This window comes from Mchenga conophoros, linkage group LG14, assembly GCF_057382185.1.
Source record: "Mchenga conophoros isolate Kocher_MC1m ecotype Shallow Benthic linkage group LG14, M_conophoros_male_GT1.1, whole genome shotgun sequence".
Lineage (NCBI taxonomy): Eukaryota > Metazoa > Chordata > Actinopteri > Cichliformes > Cichlidae > Mchenga > Mchenga conophoros.
The window spans coordinates 40,271,382-40,297,671 of record NC_140539.1 but is presented as its reverse complement, the minus strand read 5'-3'; the positions used below and the strand labels follow the sequence as shown (position 1 = coordinate 40,297,671).

Genomic DNA, 26,290 nt, shown 5'->3' with positions numbered 1-26,290 from the left:
TTAACCTGTAAAGTCTGAACTATGAAATAATTGCCAGAAAATTAAACTTTTTGGAAACTGCAGTTTTTAATTGAACCTTCTGACAATTTTTTTTTTCAAAAGTAGAAGACAATACATTCATAAGTTTGCATCATTTTTGCCACCTTAAACATTTCTGCTTAACAGGATCAGCTGACCATGGGGTCATTCTGCACGTGGATCATTCCAGATCCGTGGGATGGTCTATCAGTCTCAACCTGCCTCAGTTTCATGTCTGTGATGTGGAGCAGCAGGAACTTGGTGGCAGATCTGTTTTTGATCATTCACTGCAGGAAAGTTCACAAAGTGCATTCTGGGAAAACCTTCTGATTCAAATTTCTCTTTTTGAATTTTGCAGCACTTCATTAGAAATGCTTAAATCAGTTGATTTGTCAGGGGAGCAGTTAAGAGGCACTCGCTGACTTTTAGTGACCCACTTGAGGTTTAGGTCAGGGTTCACTGAAGGCCGGGTTCAGACATGGGTTCATGTTTGGCAGCGATGACGGTCCAGTGTTCTCTGAAGCGAGTGAAGTTTCTACCACACAAATGCAGCCTTTAATAAAAATGCATATTTAAAGGGTTTTGTTTTTAGTGCGAGCGACGAGTTTATGGCCGTTTTCTTCTTGTCTCAGCGTGCAGTTAATCATGTGACAGCCTGACTCTAAACCCTCAGTGGCTCTCAGGCCTGCTGTGTGTTAGGAAGCTAACGTGGCACTGGGATCAGTGCCGTCTTGGACCGAGAGTTGACTTTTAGTTATTTCCACAAAAGATAAATTTAAGACTTTGAACAAAGTGAGAGAACTTTTCTGTTGAAGTAAACCTGCTGATGCTGTAAGAGTTACATCATCACTGTAACAGGTAGATTAAAGGTCACCTGTGCATGTAAACATTTCTGTCCCTGAGGTGTCTCCTCATTAGCCACAGTTTCCTCCAACTCCCTCTGATGCAACTATCTGTGAGTGCTTTTGACCAGAGAGACCAATCAGCCGGAGCGGACCTCAGCTCTGGTCTCAGAGGGCTGAGGACGGTAATGACCCCCCTCAGAGGACCCACCCATGAAGACACACCCTGCAAACTTCATACAGACTTTCTGAAACACTGCTCCAGCTTTTTCCTGATGTTGTAGAATGTGTTGTCCATATTTATGTGGACACCAACTCTGAACATCCACCAGCTCACTGCTGATCCACTTAGTGTTGCACTTTAGCCACATGCTAAGAAACAGAATAATATAAACACATTACAGAAAACTTTAGAGTCACACGTGCAGTTTTATTATGCATATTCCACACCGGTGTAAATAGGTATAAAAGTTCATAAAAGTGTTACCAACGATCCAAACATTGTCCACTCCTGCAGTTCCTGGCGTGACAGCAGTGTTCTGCTTTTTATAATGGCCTCCTTCACATCACTGTGACCTCTTTGGGCTGCATAATGAAAGTTCACAGTCAGCAACCCCGACTTCCATGCCTGGACTCAGCAATAGGCCACAGCTAGTCATGAAACAGCTTGTCATTGTTTCAACTTTGTTGTGACCAGTAGGTTACAAAAAACAAGGAAAGCTGACAAAACAGACACAATATCGTAAGTTATGAGAAGGTTTTCTTACATATTGCACTGCTGAAACAGAAATAGGCGGTACTGTATGTTCCCAGGTTAAACTCATTATAATCAATGATTATCCTAATCCTATGGAATCAAAATACATTGATATGCAAAAGATCTTCATTTCTTTATATTCAGCCATGTGGCCACAGCTCCGTACACAGCTTCAACAATGAAGGTGTGGTCCACTCAGCTTCCCTCAAAATGCTGTTGAAGCTTTGCAAGATCCAGGAATTAAAGATCTTGTGGACTGGACCCTCTGCCAGATCCTCCCAGCACACCCTCACTTTATGTTTAGATATTCTAATTGTACCCAGCATCCTCCCCCTCTACCTGATCCAACTTACCACCAGCTGGTGATCAGCTCTATTCCTTTCACCCGGGTGTCCAGAACACATGACTGCAGATCTGATGATTTGATGATCACAAAATTGATCATCGATCTGTTACCTAGGGTGTCCTGGTGCCATGTGCGCTTATGCACATCCCTGTGTTTGAACATGGTACAGACATACATACATCCGGCAACAATCCCCCAGCAACACAATAGAATAGCTTTTTATTGTCACTGTACATGTACAGTGAAATTTTGTGTGTTCAGCACCAACTGTGCAGCAATAAAAATATAAAAAGTAGAAAGCAGGAATGAATAAAAGACAAGGGGAGTTTATATACAACAAAAATAATATATAGAAAACAGGACGTGTGGGATCTGCTTGACCTGAGGCACCAACCAGAGGGCAGCAGGTGGTGGGCGTGGTCACCTGTGATGGCCCTGGTTTACCTGAGACAGGAGGATCAGGTGATGACCTCCAGGGGTGTCAGAGGGCAGCCAATGATGTTTCTGGCAGTGTTAATGACCCTCTGTGCAGCCTTCCTGCTCTCAGTCGTGGCCCCTGAGGAGAGCACTCTCCACTGAGGAGCAGTAGAAGGCCAGGAGCAGCTTCTGGCCCAGGACACAGAGGAGGTACAGCTGCCGCTGGGTCTTCTTTTCTAGGGCGATGCTGTTGTGGGTCCAGGTGAGATCAGCTGAGATGTGGATGCCCAGAACCCTGAAGGGGGAGACAGATTCCACCTGTTCTCCATTTATAATGAGAGGGGAGTGGACCCGTCTGTGTCTCCTGAGGTCCATGATGAGTTCTTTGGTTTTAGGATGTTCAGCTTCAGGTTATTCTCTGAGCACCAGCAGGACAAGTTCTCTACCTCTGTCCTGTGTCCTATCTCATCTCCATCAGAGATGAGCCCAATCACAGTGGTGTTATTGGCATACATGATGATGACACCACTGTGATTGGGTGGTTTGGTGTACAGTCATAGGTGTACAGAGTGTGCAGTAGGGGGCTGAGAACGCAGCCCTGTGAAGCTTCCGTTGGTGAGGAATTCTTTGATCCAGGAGGGGTCTGAAGGTGGTCCAGTTTAGTCCTGAGGATGTTGGGGATTATGGTGTTGAATGCTGAGCTGTAGTCCACAAAGAGCATCATCACCAGGTGCTTCCTGTTCTCCAGATGGCTCAGCACTCTGTGACGGGTGATGGTATCCTCATGGATCAATTTGCTTTGTAACCAACCTGATAGGGGTCGAGAGAGGAAAGTAGACAGTCTCTGATGTGCTGAAACTATCCACTTAAAACACCTCATGACTACACATGTGAGGGTTATAGGTCTGTAGCCATTGAGGGTGTCTATTCCAGTCTTTTGGGGGATGGCGATGATGGTGGAGGCCTTAACCCTTTGTGGTCGGTCGGAGCGGGCACATTCTGTTTGCCAATGCCAATGTGTGATTGGGCTCATCTCCATCAGAGATGAGCCCAATCACACATTGGCATCCTCGAAAGAGGACTTAACAACGTGGTGTTTGCTGTACAGTGCAGCGAGGAATGCCCAGACCTCTACATTGGAGAGACCAAACAGCCACTTCACAAGCGCATGGCACAACACAGAAGAGCCACCTCCACAGGACAAGACTCAGCAGTCCATCTGCATCTTAAGGTCAAAGGTCACTCTTTGAGGATGCCAATGTTCACATTTTGGACAGAGAGGACAGATGGTTTGAAAGAGGAGTGAAAGAAGCATCTATGTCCACTGTGAGCGACCATCTTTGAACAGAGGCGGGGTTTACGACTCCAACTCTCTGCCATCTATAATCCAGTTTTGAGATCCTTCCCAGACGCCTTAACGCCCACTCACATCCTGGGCCATCTGATCTCAGGAATTCGCATGATAAGGTGGGGCCAGGTTTCACAATGAGCTCACCTGAAACTCTTTCTGATTGGGACCCACACCCAGTTTCACACCTTGGCTCAGGTGATTAGAGGATCATCAGGGGTCCTTTTGTCCCTCTGTGGGGGGTCACTCCTGTTAGGTGACAGCTGTGTGCGGACAGGGATAGGACCCAAGATGCAGACTCCAGAGAGAAACTTAAACCAAAACAGCTTTAATGCTGAACTCAAACATAACATAACTGGAAAAAAGGTCAAAAATAAACTAACACCGGCGGATTGACAAAACACACAGCAAAATAAACGGTAGATCACGACACGGACACAGAGAAACACAGGGCTTAAATACACAGAGGGAGCAATCAGGGAATGAGTAACAGGAGGGAAACACAGCTGGGGCAAATCAGAACTGACGAGACCAAAGAAGCGTAAACTGAACACACTGAGATAAGACAGAGACCTTCAAAGTAAAACAGGAAACACATAACACAGACTCACATGCAGGCACTACAGAGGGAACAGAGACGTGGGAACAGGGCAGACACAAACATTGACTGAACACGGGGATATAGGAACTAAGGATACACATAGACGCGAACTAGACAAGGGTGACAGGGGAGACAGAGCAACTAAAGAAGACAGAGACATAAACCATAAGACAGAACTCAAAGAAACCAAAAACTAGAAAGTATAAATAATATCATAAACTCAAAAACCCTGGGTCAACGACCCAGGCATCCTAACAACTCCCACTAGGTTTATATCTGGGACTCTCCACCATTTGTCCTTAGAACTGAAGAAGCTTCTCGGATGAGAGGTGAAACGTCTTCAAGCAACTTAAAGAAGTCCAGACGCTTTTCTTTGCAAGCTCCTTTGACAACGATGACCTGGATGACTGAGAACCTTCACAGACATACTCAACTCATTCCTCTACTTCCGTACCATTGATTCAGTATTGATCCATTAATGTTGGATTCTCAGGCAGCTGCTCTATTCCCATGAAAACAGAGTTTGATCTTTGGTTTCATTCTATAATACTGGACTTATTTTTCCACGAAGGTTTGAACTTTGACAGTTTAAACAAGAGAGAAAAGTGTGAAAATGTGTAGTGAGGGGTTTTACAGCCTTAAAACATCTTGTGGTGGGGCGTGGTTTGCGGTGCCGTGCGGACGCACCTGCACGGCATCCGCAATCACGCCCGCCGTGTTAAAACACGGGGACTCAGGGGTTGGTGGGTGTGTGATGTGGCGTGAATAAGGCACAGCGGGACCACGGAGCAACGTTCAGAACCAACTTTATTTTAATTCACGTCACACCACACACCCACCAACCCCTGAGTCCCCGTGTTTTAACACGGCGGGCATGATTGCGGATGCCGTGCAGGTGCGTCCGCACGGCACCGCAAACCACGCCCCACCACATACCCCCATCGCCCGATTGAGGCCGGGGAGCAATCTGGCCGAACCTACTCCCCCCCGCGAACTGGGGCGAGACTCGGCCCAAATCATCGGCGCCCCAGCCCAAGCGACGGGGAAGCGTCCATTCTGGTGGCCGCCCGCGCATCCAGCGGCAACGGCGAAGCTGGTCCGGAGGTCGGCCGCGTAGCAAGCGGACACGGCCCCACAGGCATGGCCGTGAGCTCCTGTACACAGGCGGCTGGGCAGACGTCAGGCGCGCAGAATCGACTGGTGGCAGCGAGGCTGGACTAGCCAGCCCGCTGACCCCCGGCTTAGCGGGGCTGTCCCGCTCCTCTGCCTCCAACTCCGGCTGCGCAGGCTGCTCTGGAGCAGGGACCTCCATCTCCTCGCACGGCTGCTCCGCCACCGCCTCCGCCACTCCCGTTTGGAGCGGCTCCCTGCACTGCGCCTCCGCCTCCAGCAGGCACAGCCCCTCGTCCACCTCTGGGTGGAGCGACTCCTCTTCCTCCGGCAGGTGTAGACCCTCGCCCGCCTCGTCCTCCGCCTCCGATTGGAGCGGCTCCTCCACCGCTCCCGGCAGGAGCAGCCCTTCACCCGGCTGCTCCTCCTCCTCCGGCAGGCTCGGACCCCCGCGTGACTCGTCCACCACCTCCGGCTGCCGAGGTGCCCCACACGGCTCCTCCACCGCTTCACTGTCCTCGGGACACACTTGTGGTGGTGGCGCCCAGGCCCAGAGCAGCGCCACCAGCTCCCCAATCCTTTCCAGGTGGCGCTCGGACTGGTCCTGCAGCTCTTCCTGCTGGCGACGCACCTCCGCCGCCTGCTCCCGCTGGGCGGCCGCCATTTCGGCCACCCTTCGAGCCAGCTCCTCCATTCCCTGGCTCCGATACGGACCCGCCGTGCCGCCTCCTGGGTTTCGGCACCAATGTGGCGTGAATAAGGCACGGCGGGACCACGGAGCAACGTTCAGAACCAACTTTATTTTAATTCACGTCACACCACACACCCACCAACCCCTGAGTCCCCGTGTTTTAACACGGCGGGCGTGATTGCACCAACCACTGGGGTGGTTGGTGCAGCTTTTTATGGGTGGAAACACCTGCAGGAGTGTTCACAGGTGAGGTGGTGTCTTTAATGCAGGTTTTTACTATAAAATGTTCAGAGAAGAACAAAACTTTTGTTTGCAAATGTTGCTGAAGATTTTGGGGTAATTATTTGAATCACACGGTGTCATCTTTTTATACTTATTTTGTGGCTTAAAGAAAAACTATGCTAAATGTAACTTCCTCTGTCTTGTTTCATTCAAGGTTATTATCGTTAACGAAAACTAGAAGTGTAAAAACATTTTCGTTAACGGAAATAAAAATAAAAACAAAAAAAGCAAAACTAACTAAAACTGTAATGAGTGTTCACAAAACTAAAATTAACTGAATTTATAGCAAAATGTGTTTAGTTTTCATTGATGTGTGCGTGTCCTGGGTGAAAATAAAGTTTCGTTTCCAGATTTTTTCTTGCTGTGTCTCATTATGCCAGCAGGTGGCAGCACGTTAGTCGAGTCGTCTGTGTTGTTGCTCCGCCCACGCGCAGAATCATGTCAGGAAAAGTCAGGAGAAAGCGCCAGAGTCCAATTTGGGATTACTTTGAATATGACTGTGTTTTGGATAAAGCAAGTGTCTTGTGTCTTGTAGTGGAAAGAGACAAATTATGAGGGACATTTCTAAAGGGAAAAAATCCCACAAACCTTAAAGTGCACTTGAAAAGCTCACACAAGAAGGCTAACCTAGCTTAGCTTGAGAAGGGAGCACACTCAACCCTCATCCCCAGAAACAGAAGCTAACCCCAGGCAAGGCAGCGTGATGCATCCCGAGACAACAGGACGGGGACATCTACACAACTGTGAGTCAATTGCCTTCAAAAAGTTTATCAATTCACTTGAACCAAAATTAGGAACACCCGGTGCTGCAAGAGTTAATAGTCTCATTGGGGCCAAGATATACATTTTATAGTTGCCTGGTATCAGTGGTTGTTCATCTGCCCTAATTTATTTATTTATTTAAAGAACCCATAGGTGGGAATGTGAGTTGTCTGTCTCTGCGTGTTAGCCCTGCGACAGACAGGTGACCTGTGCAGGGTCTGGTAGCTGGAATAGCAACATACCCAAGGATGAGCAGAAGAGCATGACTGATGTGATTGTAACACCTGCTTAGTATAGTAGGGTTAAACTTATAGACTAGATTCGAGAGGAGTAAAATAAATTTGAGAGAATTGAGTGTTGAACAGCCGGCAGATTTATTACAATGTTACAGTGGTGCAATAATCCAATGTAAACAGCATAGAAAATTAACAGAAGATCAACAGAGAAGAGCGCTCTTTTGAAAATAACAACAAAATAAAATAAAATAAGTAGTCTCTTTAGACCTGACTCCTGATGAGCAGGATATTGGGAGTTCAATAGTTTCCCAGAGAAACAATCCGTATGAAGTAAGCAGTTTTTGCTCTTGCTTATCTGAAATCCTGCGATTCGAAGTAATTCAGACTGTAGCTCTACTCCTGCATCCAGAACAGCTGGCCACACTGCTTTTGGATTCGCCAAGAGTTTTCACAGGGTCTGGCTCGCCATCCATATCCAGAACCACTTCAGATCCAGGATCACAAAAAACCAGTCTGCACATACAGTACAGAGCAATAAACAAAATAGTTCTTAACAGTTTTTCTAAATAAAATGAGATCTCATAAAGTTTTCAAAATCAAGTACACTGTCGTTTTAACATTGTTCTGTCTCTATGAATTCCATTTGTATTGCTTTACAGCATTACAATCAATTGTATTTAAATACCCCTTTTTAAGGCATATGTAATCACATCATGAAATGTTTGTAACGTAGCTAGTTTTAAATAACTTATTTACATGTATTAACCTATAACTGAAATGACAAAGTGCAGAAAAGGCACTGGACAACATTTATGGCTAAAAGAGAAGTGCATCCTGCATTAGTTTTGCACATTTGTGAAGATGCCCAATCAAATAGACAATAAAATAAAATACGACATTCCATTTCACACACGATTCAAGTACTCCGACTGGTTTTAGCTTTTTTTAGACAATACGGAATTCGCACTGTTGCAGTGTTTACCACATGTAAAATTAGCATAAGTTTTCCTGCTAACTTATCATCTCTAGTAACTCACCGGAATTCCCAAGAAACAAATACACGCTCTGCCTGGTTTTGGTCGAGAGTAAAACACATAAAGACCTCTGAAAAGTACATAACTTTAAGTTAGAGACTGTTGAAAATACTTTATAACACTTATTTTATACCAAAAGACTCACTGTGTAGCTTGTTATTTGCTCTCGGTGTCTTGCTCCGTTTTGCCTAGCTTAATGCAGCAACGTGCTTTTGTTGCATTCACTGAACTACGGAAAATCAAAGTGTGTTCAAGGGGTGTCGGAAATAATAATACCAGGTAAAAACAAGAAAATACTAGTAACCATGTCTATAGGGGTTACATGATGAAACTGGGATGTTGTTACACTTAATTATTGGAAACACGACTAAAACTAAACTGAAACTAAAGATTTTCAAAAAAATAAAAACTAAACTAAACTAGCAAACAATTGGTAAAAACTAATTAAAACTGATATAAAAATGAAAATCTGAAGTCAAAACTAAATAAAAATAAAAACTAATGAAAATTGCAAAACTATTAAAACCCTGGTTTCATTCTTGGAGGTTACATGGATGTTGGAAGTTTAAAACTCCTATATCATCATGATCATTGCTGCCAACAAGTCTCTGATTGTGGTTATGTAACACTGATGAAGCGCTAATGAATGAATACAGGCTAGGTATTGAGTGAAATATTAGGTTATTATTAATCAGAAGATTTAGGAATGCTACTGGAGCTGATGGGCAGTAATTAATAAATACACACAACGCTTTTGCAGGTACCGTGTATTTAACTGAAACCAAAGAAAAATAACAAGAAAAGAAAAGGAAAACTTAAATAATCACTCCTGCTGCAGCTATTCAATTAACCGAAAAACCCAGTGGGTGTCACAGGCTGGGTCTCTGACCCAGCGCTCTGAGTTCATTTTTGTATTTGTCTCATTTTGATATGTGATTAGTTTTTGTGTCATTTCCTATCTAGCTTTAGTTTAAGCTGTTATTTATTATTGTTCCCTTGGTTTTCTATGTTTTGGGTTCTTGTATTATTCATCACGTATTAGGTCTGTTAAGTTGAGTTGTCATGTCTAGTTTTAGTGTTTCCCGTTTTATTCTGACAGTGTCATGTGTTCTTTGTTCATTGTATTTAGCTTTCCTCCTCCTGGTCCTGTCATTAGGTTTATGTCAGTCAGCTGTTCCCCCATGTGTCTCCACTTCCCCTGATGGCCTGGCCTGTATTTGTATAGCGCTTTACTAGTCCCTAAGGACCCCAAAGTGCTTTACACAACCAGCCATCCACCCATTCACACACTGATCACCTCATGTATGTATTTAAGCCCTCTGTTTTCTGCATGTCATTGTCGGGTCGTCTGTTTATCTCACCAGAGTTACAGTTATAGTCATAGTCTTCGCCCGTTTTTCCACCATAGTCATAGTTACAGTCTTTGTCATTGTATGTTATAGTTTTTGTTTCTTAGTGGGTTTTTTGTCAGTTTGCTTTCGGTTCCTGGTTAACCCCTGCCGTCATCTAATAAAGGATCACTTTTCTGTTTAAACTTACAACTCCTCGTCTTCATCTGCTTTTGGGTCCTGTTTCCATACACATCGGCGCACCCCGCCGTGACAGTGGGGGTGCACAAAGACAACTAAGCAAATTCTTCTGGCTTAGACCAAGCAATACAGATTCTCAAAAAGAGTTCCCCATAAATAACACATGTTAACATCAAAAACACTGATCCACACTGAAGTCCGTGAGTTTTATCTGAATGTCCATGAGAGATGTCCAAGCGCTGTTGTCCATAAACGGGGGGAATGGTGTGTATGATTGTGGAAATCAGTGCATTTGGTGTATTCCTACCCAACCAGTGCCGATCCTATCAGCTGTTGGCAACACTTCCTAGGTTGGAATAGACGTCAGCGTGAACTATCGTATGTCCGCTATTACCTGGCCGAAACCGGAAGTGATGTCATTTTCACATAAAAAATGGACAGACTCGAGCCGTGGAGACCTGGCTTGTATGTTCTCACTCTGCTAGCAACAAGTAAAGGTCTGTTCTGTTTAACTGACTGGGCTCTGAGTTGTCCGGCTAACCTCCACACCACATGCCTGCTAGACCTGCTAGCTGCTCCTTCCTCGCCAGACCGCCGTTACAAGTTGTTAATCTGCTGTCATCTAAAGTGGAGCAGTGTTTGCTGCAGAACTCTGAAAACACACAAGTACACACGAACTTATTATAAACAGTAAGTAAACCAAATTTTGATTGAAGTTTATAACTCTTTTAAAGGCCCACTGCCATATAGGAAACCTGTCACGACACATCTTTGTCCTGCAGGTCCTTTCAGGTTTCCTCTGACTCAGGCAGCCAATCAGGAGTTCTCATAATGAGATCAGTCTGCTGCTGTGACGTCTGCTGAGCTGAATGGTTTAAAAGAAGCAGGGCTTCAGTCTGAGGGTGTGTGTATGAGTGTGTATGATTTACATGCTGTTAGCCTGAGTTTCACACAGGAAGGATTTTATATGTTGAATATAATGTTTTTGATGTCAGTGACTGAATATGATTCATCTGCATTTAATGTGTTGTCTTGATGCTTGTGAATTGTGTTAATTAACATTCATATATGTAACAAAATTAGTGTTAAGACTGTTTGATGAACAATTAGAGCATCATGATAAACTTCACAGAGGGCTCATACTTCATCCTTGGTGCCTACTTTGATGCCGGGCCTACAAAATACTTGTTTTTCTTGCTTCTCTTGTCTTTATATTCTTTAATCATTTGTGCGAACCTCCTGCTGATTGTGGTTATCTGTGTGAACAGAAGCTTACATGAACCTATGTACATGTTTCTGTGCAGCCTGTTTGTGAATGAGCTGTATGGTAGTACAGGGCTGTTTCCGCTCCTCCTGGTTCAGATCCTCTCTGATGTTCACACTGTTTCTACTCCTCTCTGCTTCCTGCAGATCGTCTGTCTGTACTCTTATGGAAGTATGGAGTTTTATAACTTAGCCGTCATGTCTTATGACAGATATCTTGCCATCTGCTGTCCTCTGCAGTATAACATGCGAATGACATCCAGCACAGTTTCTGTGCTCATCGCTGTGTTGTGGATCTATGCTTTGTTGCTGGTTGCTGTGACAGTTTCTCTGAGCTCACCTCTGCAGCTGTGTGGGAACATCATCAACAAAGTGTACTGTGATAACTATGCCATTGTTAAACTGGCCTGTTCTGACACCACACTCAATAACATCTATGGACTGATCAGCACAGCATTCACCATTTTTCTGCCTCTCACGTTAATCTTTTTCACCTACATGAGGATCCTGAAAGTCTGTTTTTCTGGATCCAAACAGACCCGACAGAAAGCCGTCAGCACCTGCACGCCTCACCTCGCTTCTCTGCTCAACTTCTCTTTTGGGGCTTGCTTTGAAGTATTGCAGAGCAGATTTAATATGAACACTGTACCAAACATTTTACGTATTTTGATATCACTGTACTGGCTTATATGTCAGCCGCTCTTTAATCCTGTGCTGTACGGGCTGAAAATGTCCAAAATTTATGACATTTGTAAAAGTTTGCTCTACTGGAAAGTTTGGATCATGTAGCAGATGTAATTAAACAAATGAGAATATTTAAAGACATTTCTTCACTGGCTGTTGTTTCCCGTTAGGCTGTATTCAGTCTTCAGCCACTTAAACACTGTAAGAGACAGCAAAGCCTTTAATCATTCAGCAACACATAAGCAGCCACACGGTACCTTCCACATGTGTTCATGTAGGACACAGGTGTCGAACTCCAGGCCTCGAGGGCCGGGGTCCTGCAGGTTTTAGATCTCACCTTGGGTCAACACACCTGAATCAAATGATTAGTTCATTACCAGGCCTCTGGAGAACTTCATGACATGTTGAGGAGGTCATTTATCCATTTAAATCAGCCGTGTTGGATCAAGGACACATCTAAAACCTGCAGGACACCGGCCCTTGAGGCCTGGAGTTTGACACCCCTGATGTAGGATGTCCAGATAAAATTGGTAAAAGCGACACCAACATGGTGGACCTTTTGTCACTGAATTCTTTGAGACACTCAAAAAAGCAGATTTCAGCAATTTTTTAAAATTAGATTCTCCAACACTGAAAGAAAAAGTCTGCCAAGAATGCTGGGTTTAACTTTTTACATCAAAGTTATTTACTAAAGGAAGATGGAACGTTTAAATGTTACATTTAATGAAATCTAGTTTGAGATGTTCTAAGAGAGGTGGAGTCTGAGACCCAACCTGACATATAGACACAGACTAACAGGCTGTCAGGGGTCGTGTGTGGATGCAAGGAGGAGATGACCCAAAAGCAGGACTCACGGCGCAGGATACAGAAGTTTATTATAGTGAGCGGATGAACAGAACATGAACAAACGCTGACTGGCTGGATGATTGAATGGCTGGCTGAATTGGAAACACACACGGGAACGATGGCAGTGACAACATCACATCAATGACAAGACGGTGAAGGACTTAAATACTCTGACTGATGAGGATGATGACCGGTGAGTACACAGCTGAACATAACCTGACACATAGGAAGTAGAACCAGAATTACTGACTCTGAGACAGAGGGCTGGCACGGTGAAGCGGGAAACATGAATGTGGAAAATAAACGGAACATGAACTAAAATGCTGAGTCAATGACCCAGGAACCCTGACACAGACACACACAAACATAAACATGCATTCCCACTGTGAAATGCACTTCACACACGCACACACATGCACGTTTGTTTGTCGCCAGATGCCACGTTTATTTCTAGTTTTCATTTATTAAGATAGTCCACAGTCTGACAGCTCCAGTCTCAGCTGATTTCCCCTCCGCTCCTCTCCCGTCTCACTATAAAAGGGGAAGGAAACCATCATCAGTCCAAACGCCATCAGCTGTTCTCACCTGCGTCTCCAGCACCGCCCCGTTGAGCTCACTGCACCACTCCTCCCCTGCAGCCGCGCCCGGGACCACACCTCCACCACACCCACTCTCATGCACACATCTACAAATACTCAGCTCTCACCCAACATGGAGACACACAGAAATGAACACTGTACACGCACTCACACTCCCAGTACATACTCTATAACAGGTACCATCACCCCCGAGACCCAGGAGATGTTTCTCTTTAATCTGGGGTTGAGACCGCCCCCTGGTCCTGCAGCAGCAAGGAGGCCCACCATCCCAGACCCCAACCAGATGGCCAACTCCTTCCCCCGGCTCCCCGCCCCCAACAGGGAACAGGGAACGGGGGTGTGAGAAGACCCCATACCTCACTCCACCCGCTCATATGTGGTGTTGATGCATGCTTTTCTAAAATGCATTTAAATGGTGGTGCTAACAATCCTCTGCCAAATAGCATCTGGTAGCAGCATGGCCCCTCCCGGGAACCCTCAATGTCTACATGTATTTAAAATTAAGAGGTGGGCACCGGGGCCAGAAGTGAGGTTGAATAAACAGACTGTTCTCTGGATACGGTAAGTGAGCCAACCCCCAAGGCCCTATATGTCGACCCAAATTTAGGCCGTTACAGCTGCAGACTGCAGCCCCATAACCATCAGATGGCATCTGAGGCTGTAGGGCTTCAAAAACAAAGAACTTCTTCAAAGGCCTCGTCTCCCTGAACGCCACAGAACTGACCGTTTGGACCAAACATGGGACGTTGAAAGGTGGAAGAGAGTTTTATTCTCTGATGAGAACAAATGTAACCTTGATGGTCCTGATGGTTTCCAACGCTACTGGCATGACAAGCAGATCCCACCTGAGGTGGTTTCTATAACGATGGAGCTCATCACTGAGCTCGTGTTTGGATCTTTGATTTCTGTTTTTGGGGGTTTACAGTTTTTTTTGGAGGTGTGGTCCTAAACTTTTGATCAGCAGTTTAATTGATATTGGTGGTGATTTAAATGCTTCATGACGATCGCATCAAAGCACCATTCAGCGTCTCAATTCTCCCTGCTGTCCTCCAGGGTGTTGGAAATGATTAAGCCTATTTATTTAGTTATTCATCAATTGATTGGTATGATTTGAAGCTTAAAAAGGTTCGTTCTAAGCTAACATTTAGTTTAGTTTGGTTTTGGGGGTTTTTCCACCAAGTCTCTGGTGTCTGACATCACTTATGCATTTCTATTCTGTCAGCTACCTTTCCATCCTCAGTGGCATCAAAAACTCAAAGTTTTAGTCCATAATGAACACCATGTTTAAACTTAAGGGCATCGATAAGTGCATGTGGCACCAGGAAATCCTAGGCCAAAGGTTGATGATTGATGTTATGATCATATCATCAGATCTGTGGTCAGATGTTCTGGTCACTCGGGTGAAGAGAGAGGCTGAGGTGATCGCCACCTGGTGATGAATTGGATCAGGTGGTCAGGGAGGACGCTGGACAGACTTGGAGCACCCACATGTATAGTGAGAATCAGCTGGGAACACCTAGCACAGGGCCCGGTCCGCAAAATCTTCCACCTCTGGCAGATCTTCAGCAGCATTCCAAGGAATACTGGAGCCCTCAGGACTCTTGCTGCAGCATTTTGGATTAACTGAAGGCTTTTCGGGGAATTTTTAGAGGCCATGCTGCTAGTGAGTCGGTTATGAGCTAAGCTAAGCTAGCAAAATCTAAAGACACAGTGAGCGAATACAAATTAGCGAGTGAGTACACAGAGAGTGCTTCGGATGAAGCACGTGAAGATTCTACTATGAAATAAGAAGTTTTTTTTATTAAATTGCTCCGCAGATAAACTACACAAAAACCCCACTGTGTTGGAACAGGAAGTGATGCTCTTCCGCAGAGAGAGCCAACGCCAGGTAAAAGCTCCTGACAGTCTGAACTCTTAAGATAACATGAACAGCAGTAAAAGTAAAACCTTGAATAAGCATTGAAGAGCTGTATATTAGTTAAATGTAGTTATTGCTAAAGCATATTAATAGAAATGATCAGTAGGCCTGCTGGGTGTTTATGCAAAAGAAGCTCTGAGGAGAAAGTTGTTTTTTTCAGCCATGAAATCATCCTGGTGTTTGATGCCTGAACATTTCATCTCTTTCTCCTGGATGAAGGTAAACCGGTTCCTCTGGAGAAATTGTTTTTAAGATTGTTTTTGAAATTTACAATTTGACTGTCATTTTGCAGAAGATAAGACATTTCTACACTCAGTGAAATAAGGGTCAAAGGTCATTGAACCACAAAGGTTGTTCTCTAAAGTGAGGTGTGCTGGCTGCAACAATTTGTGCATTTCACCTATAAAGATGTCTTACATCTGACCTTAGATCAGCTGTGACAGCCAGCTGTGTCTGAGCCTCTGACTCTGTGATGTCCGTCAGCACTTATAAGCTCCGCCCACCTCCTCTTTCATGATATGAAGTATGTGCATTCACAACCTGAGCAGACTGTTGTTTTTTTTGTTGTTTAGTTTTATGGGTTGTTTAATTTACCTTTCATACCTTTGCATTCTTAATTTTGCCCTGAGACAAAGAGGCAACAAATGTTGAAATAAAAAATTATCAAACAAACAAACAAAAGAAAAAAAGGTGAACCGCAATAATGCTAAGAATTTGTAATGGTACTGAAATGTTGTGAGGGGACTTGTGGCGCTGCTGCAGTTTGCAGCTGATCCTGAGCATGTGCTGCCATGATGGGCCAGGCGTTAAAGCCTCTATGAGTGTCTGTGCTTTGTTTTAGCTGAGGATGCTTTCAGTTCTGTGAGGAAGGAGCACAGAACCCACAACTGACTGTCTGCCACCTTATCTCCCTCTCCCGATTAGACGCTTCAACCTCAGTCCAAAAAGCAGAGCATTTTCAGTGTTTTGCAGGTCTTGTTGCTGTCTAAGAGAAACGATGTAGTAGTTAGAAATAACATTATATGATATAGACTTCAGACTTTACAGAAAAATGAACGAGCCCTATTTATGGCAGTAATGAAGTACACAAAGAAATAAAATAAATAAAGCCAGACACATTTATTGTTTTCATTCTTTTTCAATCTAACTCAATATTGTGTTAACTTTTGAATAAAGCAAACTTTTACAAATGTCACGAATTTTGGACATTTTCAGCCCGTACAGCACAGGATTAAAGAGCGGCTGACACATAAGCCAGTACAGTGATATCAAAATACGCAGTACATTTGGTACATTGTTCATATTAAATCTGCTCTGTACTATTTCAAAGCAGCCGCTGCAAGAGAAGTTGAGCAGAGAAGCGAGGTGAGGCGTGCAGGTGCTGACGGCTTTCTGTCGGGTCTGTTTGGATCCAGAAAAACAGACTTTCAGGATCCTCATGTAGGTGAAAAAGATTAACGTGACAGGAACAAACGCTGTGAATGCTGTGCTGATCAGTCCATAGATGTTATTGAGTGTGGTGTCAGAACATGCCAGTTTAACAATGGCATAGTTATCACAGTACACTTTGTTGATGATGTTCCCACACAGCTGCAGAGGTGAGCTCAGAGAAACTGTCACAGCAACCAGCAACAAAGCATAGATCCACGACACAGCGATGAGCACAGAAACCGTGCTGGATGTCATTCGCATGTTATACTGCAGAGGACAGCAGATGGCAAGATATCTGTCATAAGACATGACGGCTAAGGTCAAAAATTCCACAACGACATACGAGTACAAAGAGAAGATCTGCAGGAAGCAGAGAGGAGTAGAAACAGTGTGAACATCAGAGAGGATCTGAACCAGGAGGAGCGGAAACAGCCCTGTACTACCATACAGCTCATTCACAAACAGGCTGCACAGAAACATGTACATAGGTTCATGTAAGCTTCTGTTCACACAGATAACCACAATCAGCAGGAGGTTCGCACAAATGATTAAAGAATATAAAGACAAGAGAAGCAAGAAAAACAAGTATTTTGTAGGCCCGGCATCAAAGTAGGCACCAAGGATGAAGTATGAGCCCTCTGTGAAGTTTATCATGATGCTCTAATTGTTCATCAAACAGTCTTAACACTAATTTTGTTACATATATGAATGTTAATTAACACAATTCACAAGCATCAAGACAACACATTAAATGCAGATGAATCATATTCAGTCACTGACATCAAAAACATTATATTCAACATATAAAATCCTTCCTGTGTGAAACTCAGGCTAACAGCATGTAAATCATACACACTCATACACACACCCTCAGACTGAAGCCCTGCTTCTTTTAAACCATTCAGCTCAGCAGACGTCACAGCAGCAGACTGATCTCATTATGAGAACTCCTGATTGGCTGCCTGAGTCAGAGGAAACCTGAAAGGACCTGCAGGACAAAGATGTGTCGTGACAGGTTTCCTATATGGCAGTGGGCCTTTAAAAGAGTTATAAACTTCAATCAAAATTTGGTTTACTTACTGTTTATAATAAGTTCGTGTGTACTTGTGTGTTTTCAGAGTTCTGCAGCAAACACTGCTCCACTTTAGATGACAGCAGATTAACAACTTGTAACGGCGGTCTGGCGAGGAAGGAGCAGCTAGCATGTCTAGCAGGCATGTGGTGTGGAGGTTAGCCGGACAACTCAGAGCCCAGTCAGTTAAACAGAACAGACCTTTACTTGTTGCTAGCAGAGTGAGAACATACAAGCTAGGTCTCCACGGCTCGAGTCTGTCCATTTTTTATGCGAAAATGACATCACTTCCGGTTTCGGCCAGGTAATAGCGGACATACGATAGTTCACGCTGACGTCTATTCCAACCTAGGAAGTGTTGCCAACAGCTGATAGGATCGGCACTGGTTGGGTAGGAATACACCAAATGCACTGATTTCCACAATCATACACACCATTCCCCCCGTTTATGGACAACAGCGCTTGGACATCTCTCATGGACATTCAGATAAAACTCACGGACTTCAGTGTGGATCAGTGTTTTTGATGTTAACATGTGTTATTTATGGGGAACTCTTTTTGAGAATCTGTATTGCTTGGTCTAAGCCAGAAGAATTTGCTTAGTTGTCTTTGTGCACCCCCACTGTCACGGCGGGGTGCGCCGATGTGTATGGAAACAGGACCCAAAAGCAGATGAAGACGAGGAGTTGTAAGTTTAAACAGAAAAGTGATCCTTTATTAGATGACGGCAGGGGTTAACCAGGAACCGAAAGCAAACTGACAAAAAACCCACTAAGAAACAAAAACTATAACATACAATGACAAAGACTGTAACTATGACTATGGTGGAAAAACGGGCGAAGACTATGACTATAACTGTAACTCTGGTGAGATAAACAGACGACCCGACAATGACATGCAGAAAACAGAGGGCTTAAATACATACATGAGGTGATCAGTGTGTGAATGTGTGTGTGAATGGGTGGATGGCTGGTTGTGTAAAGCACTTTGGGGTCCTTAGGGACTAGTAAAGCGCTATACAAATACAGGCCAGGCCATCAGGGGAAGTGGAGACACATGGGGGAACAGCTGACTGACATAAACCTAATGACAGGACCAGGAGGAGGAAAGCTAAATACAATGAACAAAGAACACATGACACTGTCAGAATAAAACGGGAAACACTAAAACTAGACATGACAACTCAACTTAACAGACCTAATACGTGATGAATAATACAAGAACCCAAAACATAGAAAACCAAGGGAACAATAATAAATAACAGCTTAAACTAAAGCTAGATAGGAAATGACACAAAAACTAATCACATATCAAAATGAGACAAATACAAAAATGAACTCAGAGCGCTGGGTCAGAGACCCAGCCTGTGACACCCACTGGGTTTTTCGGTTAATTGAATAGCTGCAGCAGGAGTGATTATTTAAGTTTTCCTTTTCTTTTCTTGTTATTTTTCTTTGGTTTCAGTTAAATACACGGTACCTGCAAAAGCGTTGTGTGTATTTATTAATTACTGCCCATCAGCTCCAGTAGCATTCCTAAATCTTCTGATTAATGATAACCTAATATTTCACTCAATACCTAGCCTGTATTCATTCATTAGCGCTTCATCAGTGTTACATAACCACAATCAGAGACTTGTTGGCAGCAATGATCATGATGATATAGGAGTTTTAAACTTCCAACATCCATGTAACCTCCAAGAATGAAACCAGGGTTTTAATAGTTTTGCAATTTTCATTAGTTTTTATTTTTATTTAGTTTTGACTTCAGATTTTCATTTTTATATCAGTTTTAATTAGTTTTTACCAATTGTTTGCTAGTTTAGTTTAGTTTTTATTTTTTTGAAAATCTTTAGTTTCAGTTTAGTTTTGATTAGTTTCAGTTTAGTTTTAGTCGTGTTTCCAATAATTAAGTGTAACAACATCCCAGTTTCATCACATCAGTCATGCTCTTCTGCTCATCCTTGGGTATGTTGCTATTTGTGACCAGGAGATATTTTATTTTGTATTCTTATGATCACAGTTATAATTAGAAGTATCAATCATTAATCATTTACCATTGTGGAATCTGATGACAGTATAATCTTTGTTTTATATCTATGGTAATCTGAGTAAAGATTAATGTATGCAGGTTATCATCATTGTAATCAAGTCTCAAATGGTATCCACAGCATTGTATTCACCGTCCATAACTGGAGGGTCCAGCAGGACCTTGTTCTAATTCATTTGCAGGCCTACATCAGAACATGCACATAGAGAGTTATGTAAACACGCACGTTCACCCTTATTTACACAGGGAGGTCATGTCAGGACATTCTCTAGTTGGACACACAGGCTCACAGAACTGCACAACATGACATGTCACACACTTGTTTTTCTCTAAAGTATCATCTGATGTTTGTATAAGGAGAACTTTGGACTATGGGGAGACTGTTATCATTTCCAGTAAGGTCTAACTGTGTGATGTCATCATGGGTTTATATAAGGATGGGGAACGGTCCACTCTTTGGAGATCTGTGGCTGTACGCTTGTCTTCCCATGCTTCTGTCTTAGAAGTATGTAATAAAATCACTATGTTTGTCACCTACACGGACTCGGCTGTTTTTCCTTCTTACCCAAACTGAACCAGACGTAACAACTTGGTGCCGAAACTCCGGTTGGGGGAGAGGGGAGCTTGCAGCTATCGTGTGGGTGACAAACAGGGGCGGAAGCCAGCAGCTTATCTGAGTGACGCCAGGCGGAATAAGAAAAGGAAAGGTGAGTGCCACCTGTTGATTTTTATCCAAAGGCGCTATATTGGAAGTTAAAACTAAATTTAATTAAATAATATTCACTCAGTCTGGGCTTCTGGCGTTGGTCCATAGTGATCTTGAGTAATTAGTTTTAAAATAGGGCATAGTAGTCTGACTAAATTTATTGCTGTTTATTTTGGGGGTGAATTTTGAGTTAAGAAGTTATGTGTTTAAGTTAATACGGTTTAAGGTGTGTGGAAGCAAATAAATACGGTTTAAGAGGTTTAAATGTGGGTTGACTGGATGCCAGCAGTCACCTGGGTAGTGTAGGGCATTTGGTTTTAATTGGGTAGCAGAGACGGTCTCGGGCTTCAGATAAATGAAACTGGATGGCAGGGGTCCAACAGTGAGGCTTTTAAAACAAGTAAATTCGTTTAGGACTGAGAAGCTAGGCTCTCTAAGAATGCAGTTTGTTCAGCAGGTGGCGCTGACACCTGACCGCGGACGCGTGGTTAGGCTTTTGCCCGGTTTTGGCCTCCCGCTGGGGACTTGGGACTCCCGGTTAATTGGCCAGGTAATCTATGAGTGATTGCCTTCTACTGCATTGATTGATTAAGAAGGTTAGACCTGGCTGCATCCTATCTAAACGTTGGGCACACTGAGCTTTAAGTAAAGCCAAAGCGTGAACTGTGATGTGTCACGTGGCCGGTGGAGCTCCGTGTTTTCCTGGCGGGGAAGTAGTTTTAAAAGTAATTAGAATTTAGTAATTTGACCGTTCTTCAAGGCGGCGTACTTGAAACGGTAATTGATCAGCAAGAGCCGGGCTCTGGGCTGAAAGATGCTTTTAAATTAGTCAAAACTTTAGGAACACCAGCAGAGAAATAGAGAAGTGAGATAAAGTTGTTCTGGCATATGGTGTTTTCTTAGGAATTCGAGCGCTCTCGGGAGGGCGTTCCCGAGGCGTGTATTGACCAGCAAGGCTAGGCCTGGGCTATAGGTGCTTTTAAATTAGTCAAAAAGTTAGGTGTAACCTCTTCTAGCATATGACGTCTATGCGGGCCCGTGTGTATATAGGATATAAATTACCCGTGTGTGTGTGAATTTAAAAGTGTAAATTGTATAAACTGTCTTGTGTTGTTGAATTTCTTCTGTGTGGATCCAGAGTGTGAAAAAACGAAAACGCCTTTCTCTTCTCTCGCTGTTAGAGAAGAGGAGAGTGTGTGTGTGTACAGCTGCGGCCCTTGGTTTCATCTCCCTATTTCTCCATTTCTGTCCTTCTGAGCTTCTCTTTGTTAGGTGAAAGGGGGTCTCAGAGGTATGGTTAAAAGATTTCAGTATATTAAATAAACTAAACCTTGTAGTCTTGTGTTTGTGATTTCCTAATGTGACTATGGTTTAATAGAATTCAAGGAGTAATGATCCCTTGTGTAAAACTCCCGTAAGGTAGGAGTGCGGGGATAAATATCTTGACAAAATTTGAGAACTTTGTGTGATTGCTGGGAGATTTTTTAGTTGGGTCGTATTTCTTCTCTACCTGGAAAAGGCAGAGATCTGTGCTTCATTTGATGTTGTGTATATAAAGTCTTTTAAAAAAGTTGGTTGAGTCTCTCGTATAAGGAGGGAAAACGGTGCATGGTAGATTGTCTGGATTATTTTTGTATGTGAAAACTTTGTAGTTGTTAGGAAAGTGAATGTGAGAGTGAATTTTCGCTGGCTTTGCGTGCTTAAAACTGTTGTATTAGACGTTTGTGAAGTTTTGTTGTGAAAGGACGATTAGAGTGTGTGTGTGTGTGTGTAGGTGTGTCTGTGAGAGAAAGACAAGGTGGGGGCCGAGTGCTGTGTGTGTGTGACTTTCTGCATGACAGAAGAGGAAGGAGAAGTAGGTCAGTTGATTTTCTGTGAAATAAGAATAGTCAAGAAAAAGGGAAAACAATAAAGTGTGGAAGTGTGAGTGAGATATTGTCTCTGACTGGGGAAGCAGTGGGAGTAGAGGTCACCTTATTCCCCTGCTGGACACAAGAGAGAACAGGATTTGGAGTGTTGTGGAGGAAAATGATTAGTAATAACATCAAGCAGTTTTTGTGTTTGCAGTCAAGAACATATGAAATTTTTACTTGTGGGGTTTAAAGTTAGTAAAGAGTTAAATCTACCCTCCTCAAGACTTCAATAATTTAGGCAGTTATGTTTATACAAATACTAAATGTATGTTTAGTGTCTTCATACAGGTGTTTTTTCTTAACCTGGAAACCTGAGTACGGCAGCAGAAGACAGGCCAAGCTTTGGCTAAAAATTCACGGCTGGACACCAGAGTTGTCCCCACCCCTCCCGGAAAACAAAAAGAAAAAAAAAGAGAGAATGTAGTTTTAGGCAGGTTTTTCTCGCTGAACTGCTCTGGGTGCTGTGTCCCTGAATCTCACCAGTGTTAACCTCTGGCGGAAGACATGGAAAAAAGGAAAAGATGTTCCTGGTAAATGACTGAAACAAATAAAACCACACACAACCAGAGACAGGTATGAGAAGTGTGAGGAACAGACACATGTGCATGTTAGAGGAATGCCTCATTTGAGAAAAAGTTAAATTAACCCATACACTGCATTTCGTTGCCCTGTACCTGTGCATGTGCAATGACAATAAAGTTGAATTCTATTCTATTTTATTCTATATACAGAAGCACCCATACATGCAATGAAGAAACAGCTTACATACATGTGCACGTACATGCAAGATTAAAGTAGCGACACTTAACATACACCTGTTTTTAAATGATATAGTTTATCCACTACTGACAAATAAACTCTCTGGGTTGCAAGACAACAACTTAACGTCAAAAGACAAAGACACTGGTCTGATGATTAAGTGAAGACACGACAAATTTAGTGGTTAAAAGGGTCGAATTGGGACATGTTTTTGTTGATTGTTTAAGACAAATGACTACTGAATGATAGAAAATTCCTTTTTAGGTTTCTAAACAGGATCTTAAGAATTTTAACACGTACCTGTGTTGTCCTGTCAACTTGGGGGGTTATAAGAAAAAACAAAAAGGGGGGAGAGGTGACCCCGGTGTTTCTCCCCTCTCTGGATAACACAGCCAACACAGCACAGCCAACACAACATCATTTTCCTGTTCACCTGTTTTGTTTTGTTTTTGTTTTTTCTGAAAGCCGAAGCTGACCTGGACTCCTACCCTCCCCTCTACCATCGTTGCCCTCTCCGCGACCATCTTTGACCCTTTGACCCCTGAAGGCCACAGCAGCTGGACTCACAACAACAACTTGAGGATGTCAACAGTGCTGCAAAAAAGCGATCTCATGCAGCAGAGACGGAGAGCACTAAACCTAAAGCCCGTTTCACTACACGGGGGAAAATTCCCAGACTGTGTCAGCTGACAGACCTGTGACGAGACGCGCATTAAGCCCGGAGGAAAAGGGAGGGTGAGCAAAAGAATGCTGACCTCTGAGAAGAGCCGAACAGCAGAGCTGCAGAAGGCCGTGGAGCAAAGTAAAGACAACATAAATAGACTCCAATCTGACGTGGAAGGAAAAGACTCTGAGGTGTTTGCCCTCAGTAAGAGCTCAAGGCATCAGAGCAGAAATTGAGCATGGCTCCGGAGGAGCTGGCTGCTAATTGAACTCATCAGTCAGACTTGGAGTCCCACATACAGGACTTGAAATCAGGCGGAAGCTTGCTGGAGCAGGAGGTCGCCAGACCTGATGCAAAGCTCCAACAGCAGGAGCAAGCCCTGAAGGAGCTACAGAAGCAAAAGGGTCAAGTTACAAGGAGAAGATGCAGGCAGCTGCAACAACGGATGCAAACAGACCCAAAGAGGAGGGCAGGACCTCAGGGCATGCTTCAGGCCGCTGGTTTACCCAAACAACAGAGCAGGAAGGTGATGAACACAAACACACCCCAACACACAAAAAGAGAAACACACACATGAACACTTATGCACTCGTTGAGTGAGTGAAAACTGATACACACCCATGCACCAAAATCAAAATGTTGATTCAATTCACTAAGAAGTGACACACAATGCTCCAGCTGCTGCAATGAAGAATGCTTTATTAACAAAGGCTCAATGCTGCACACAACAAATCCAAATACAGAATCTGTTACAATAATAAGTCCAGAGGGCATTTGTGTGGTTTGGGGAGCAGAGTCCAGAGCGGTTTGGTTATGAAAACGATGCCCGTGCGAGATATCTGGGGCTTAAGGCCTCGACTCAATTGTTTACTGTACACTAAAAAGAAAAGAAAACAGCCTGAGCAGTGGTGCAGAGTGAAAACGATGAATTAACAGTGTGAGTCTTATTTCAGAGCGCCACATCATTGTGATGGAGACTTAATAAAAGGAGGAACACACGGACAAAGAAGAGAAAGGGGGGGCAGCCCTTGAACACGATTGCCTGAGGTATTAAAGTTCTGTACTAAATTCTGGTTTCCAGTGTGAGAAAAGTCACGCAGTGCCAGTAGAAGAGCTAGGTTGAGTGATGATTCTAAATTACTGTAAGTAAATCATCGTACACCCGTTCAAGTTTCATGATAACGGGGATCTAGACTTTGTTGAACTCTAGGCAATTTGAACAGCTAAGATTTGAGTGACCAAGTAGCAGTTGAATAAAAGTCATTGAATAAGTGTTGAAATAAACAGGCAGAATTAAGAGAATTAAAACATTTCAAGAGCTCAAATTACTTAATATGGAAACGGTTCTATTTTGTTTCACGAACGCAAAACATATAGGTTTAGGAATAGGAAAAGGTTGAGGTGGTGTTGATTTGACTCTGTGTAGGTTTAGGTGGGTATTTTTATTGATGGGAGGAATATTCAGTGACAAGTCCTAAGACCCGGGCGTGGGTATTTTTGTTTTTGTTATCTTTTATTTTATTTTGTTTTATATTTTGAACAGTGCACTGATTTTTGTTTGTGAATCTTTTCTTTAAGCAGATCTGCACATCGGAAATTACAAGCATTACACGTCAGCGAGAAAATTGTTGTAAGTGAGTTTCTCCGCATTGAAATGGGTTCTGGAGGAAACACTTGTGGGGACAATTAGAAAATGAGAGTCCCTGCCCAAAAAAGGATTCAGCGAGGTAATCCGATCTCAAGTTCTTCTTTTTCTTTTTGAAATGAGCTCATTTTGCTGAGGGCGGAAATCTAAATGCGGCGATGGTTTCCACTATCAGCAAAGAAAGAAAAAATGGATGAATGAATGAATGGATGAAAGACTGGAAATAAAACAAACGGACTGACTGGTAAAAGCTGACAAGACTTGACTACGACTTAAGGTTAACCTCCACCGAGATAGAACAAGAGGGTGGATGAATTTATGTGTGATTCTTTTTACAGGAAATCTTTTTATAGCACCTCTGGAATGTGGATGTGCTGCTAATGTTTGCTTTGCTTTGTTAAGAATGCGTGAGAAGGGTGCAGTAGAAAACAGACAAGTGACATGAAAACAAGTAATAATAACAAATAACTAATTTGGGGACAGTTTAACCTAGAGCCCACTAACTGGCCATTAGGGGCTCTCTCTCTCTCTCTCTCTCTCTCTCTCTCTCTCTCTCTCTTGGAGTAATATTGCCCAAGTGTGAATAAAACAAATTGTGGCAATAAAAGTGATTTAATGATTGGAGAAACCGGAACATGATACTTGTCTGTTGTGCTGAATCTTTTATTACTCTTATGATTTGCAGGTGGTTGTAAATAAGCTGTTTGCTTTAACAGGTTTGCTTTTTAGCTGAATTGCAAAATACAACTAGAACGATTAATTGAGACT

The 26,290-nt window shown here is 43.3% G+C and overlaps 3 protein-coding genes across 3 annotated transcripts in view; 2 read left to right on the top strand and 1 right to left on the bottom strand.

Annotated features, from left to right (window-relative positions):
* LOC146560418 (uncharacterized) overlaps nt 1-26,290 on the top strand; it is a 358,436-nt gene that overhangs the window by 9,323 nt on the left and 322,823 nt on the right. The gene's annotated exons all lie outside the window — the stretch shown is intronic.
* Nucleotides 11,090-13,708, top strand: LOC146560446 (olfactory receptor 11A1-like). The gene is made up of 2 exons (XM_085245184.1): nt 11,090-12,010; nt 13,307-13,708. Exons 1-2 carry the CDS (start codon nt 11,090-11,092, stop codon nt 13,706-13,708), a joined length of 1,323 nt encoding a protein of 440 aa, XP_085101310.1.
* Nucleotides 16,427-17,368, bottom strand: LOC146560445 (olfactory receptor 10J5-like). The gene has a single exon (XM_085245183.1). The coding sequence runs from the start codon at nt 17,366-17,368 to the stop codon at nt 16,427-16,429; it is 942 nt and encodes a 313-aa protein (XP_085101309.1).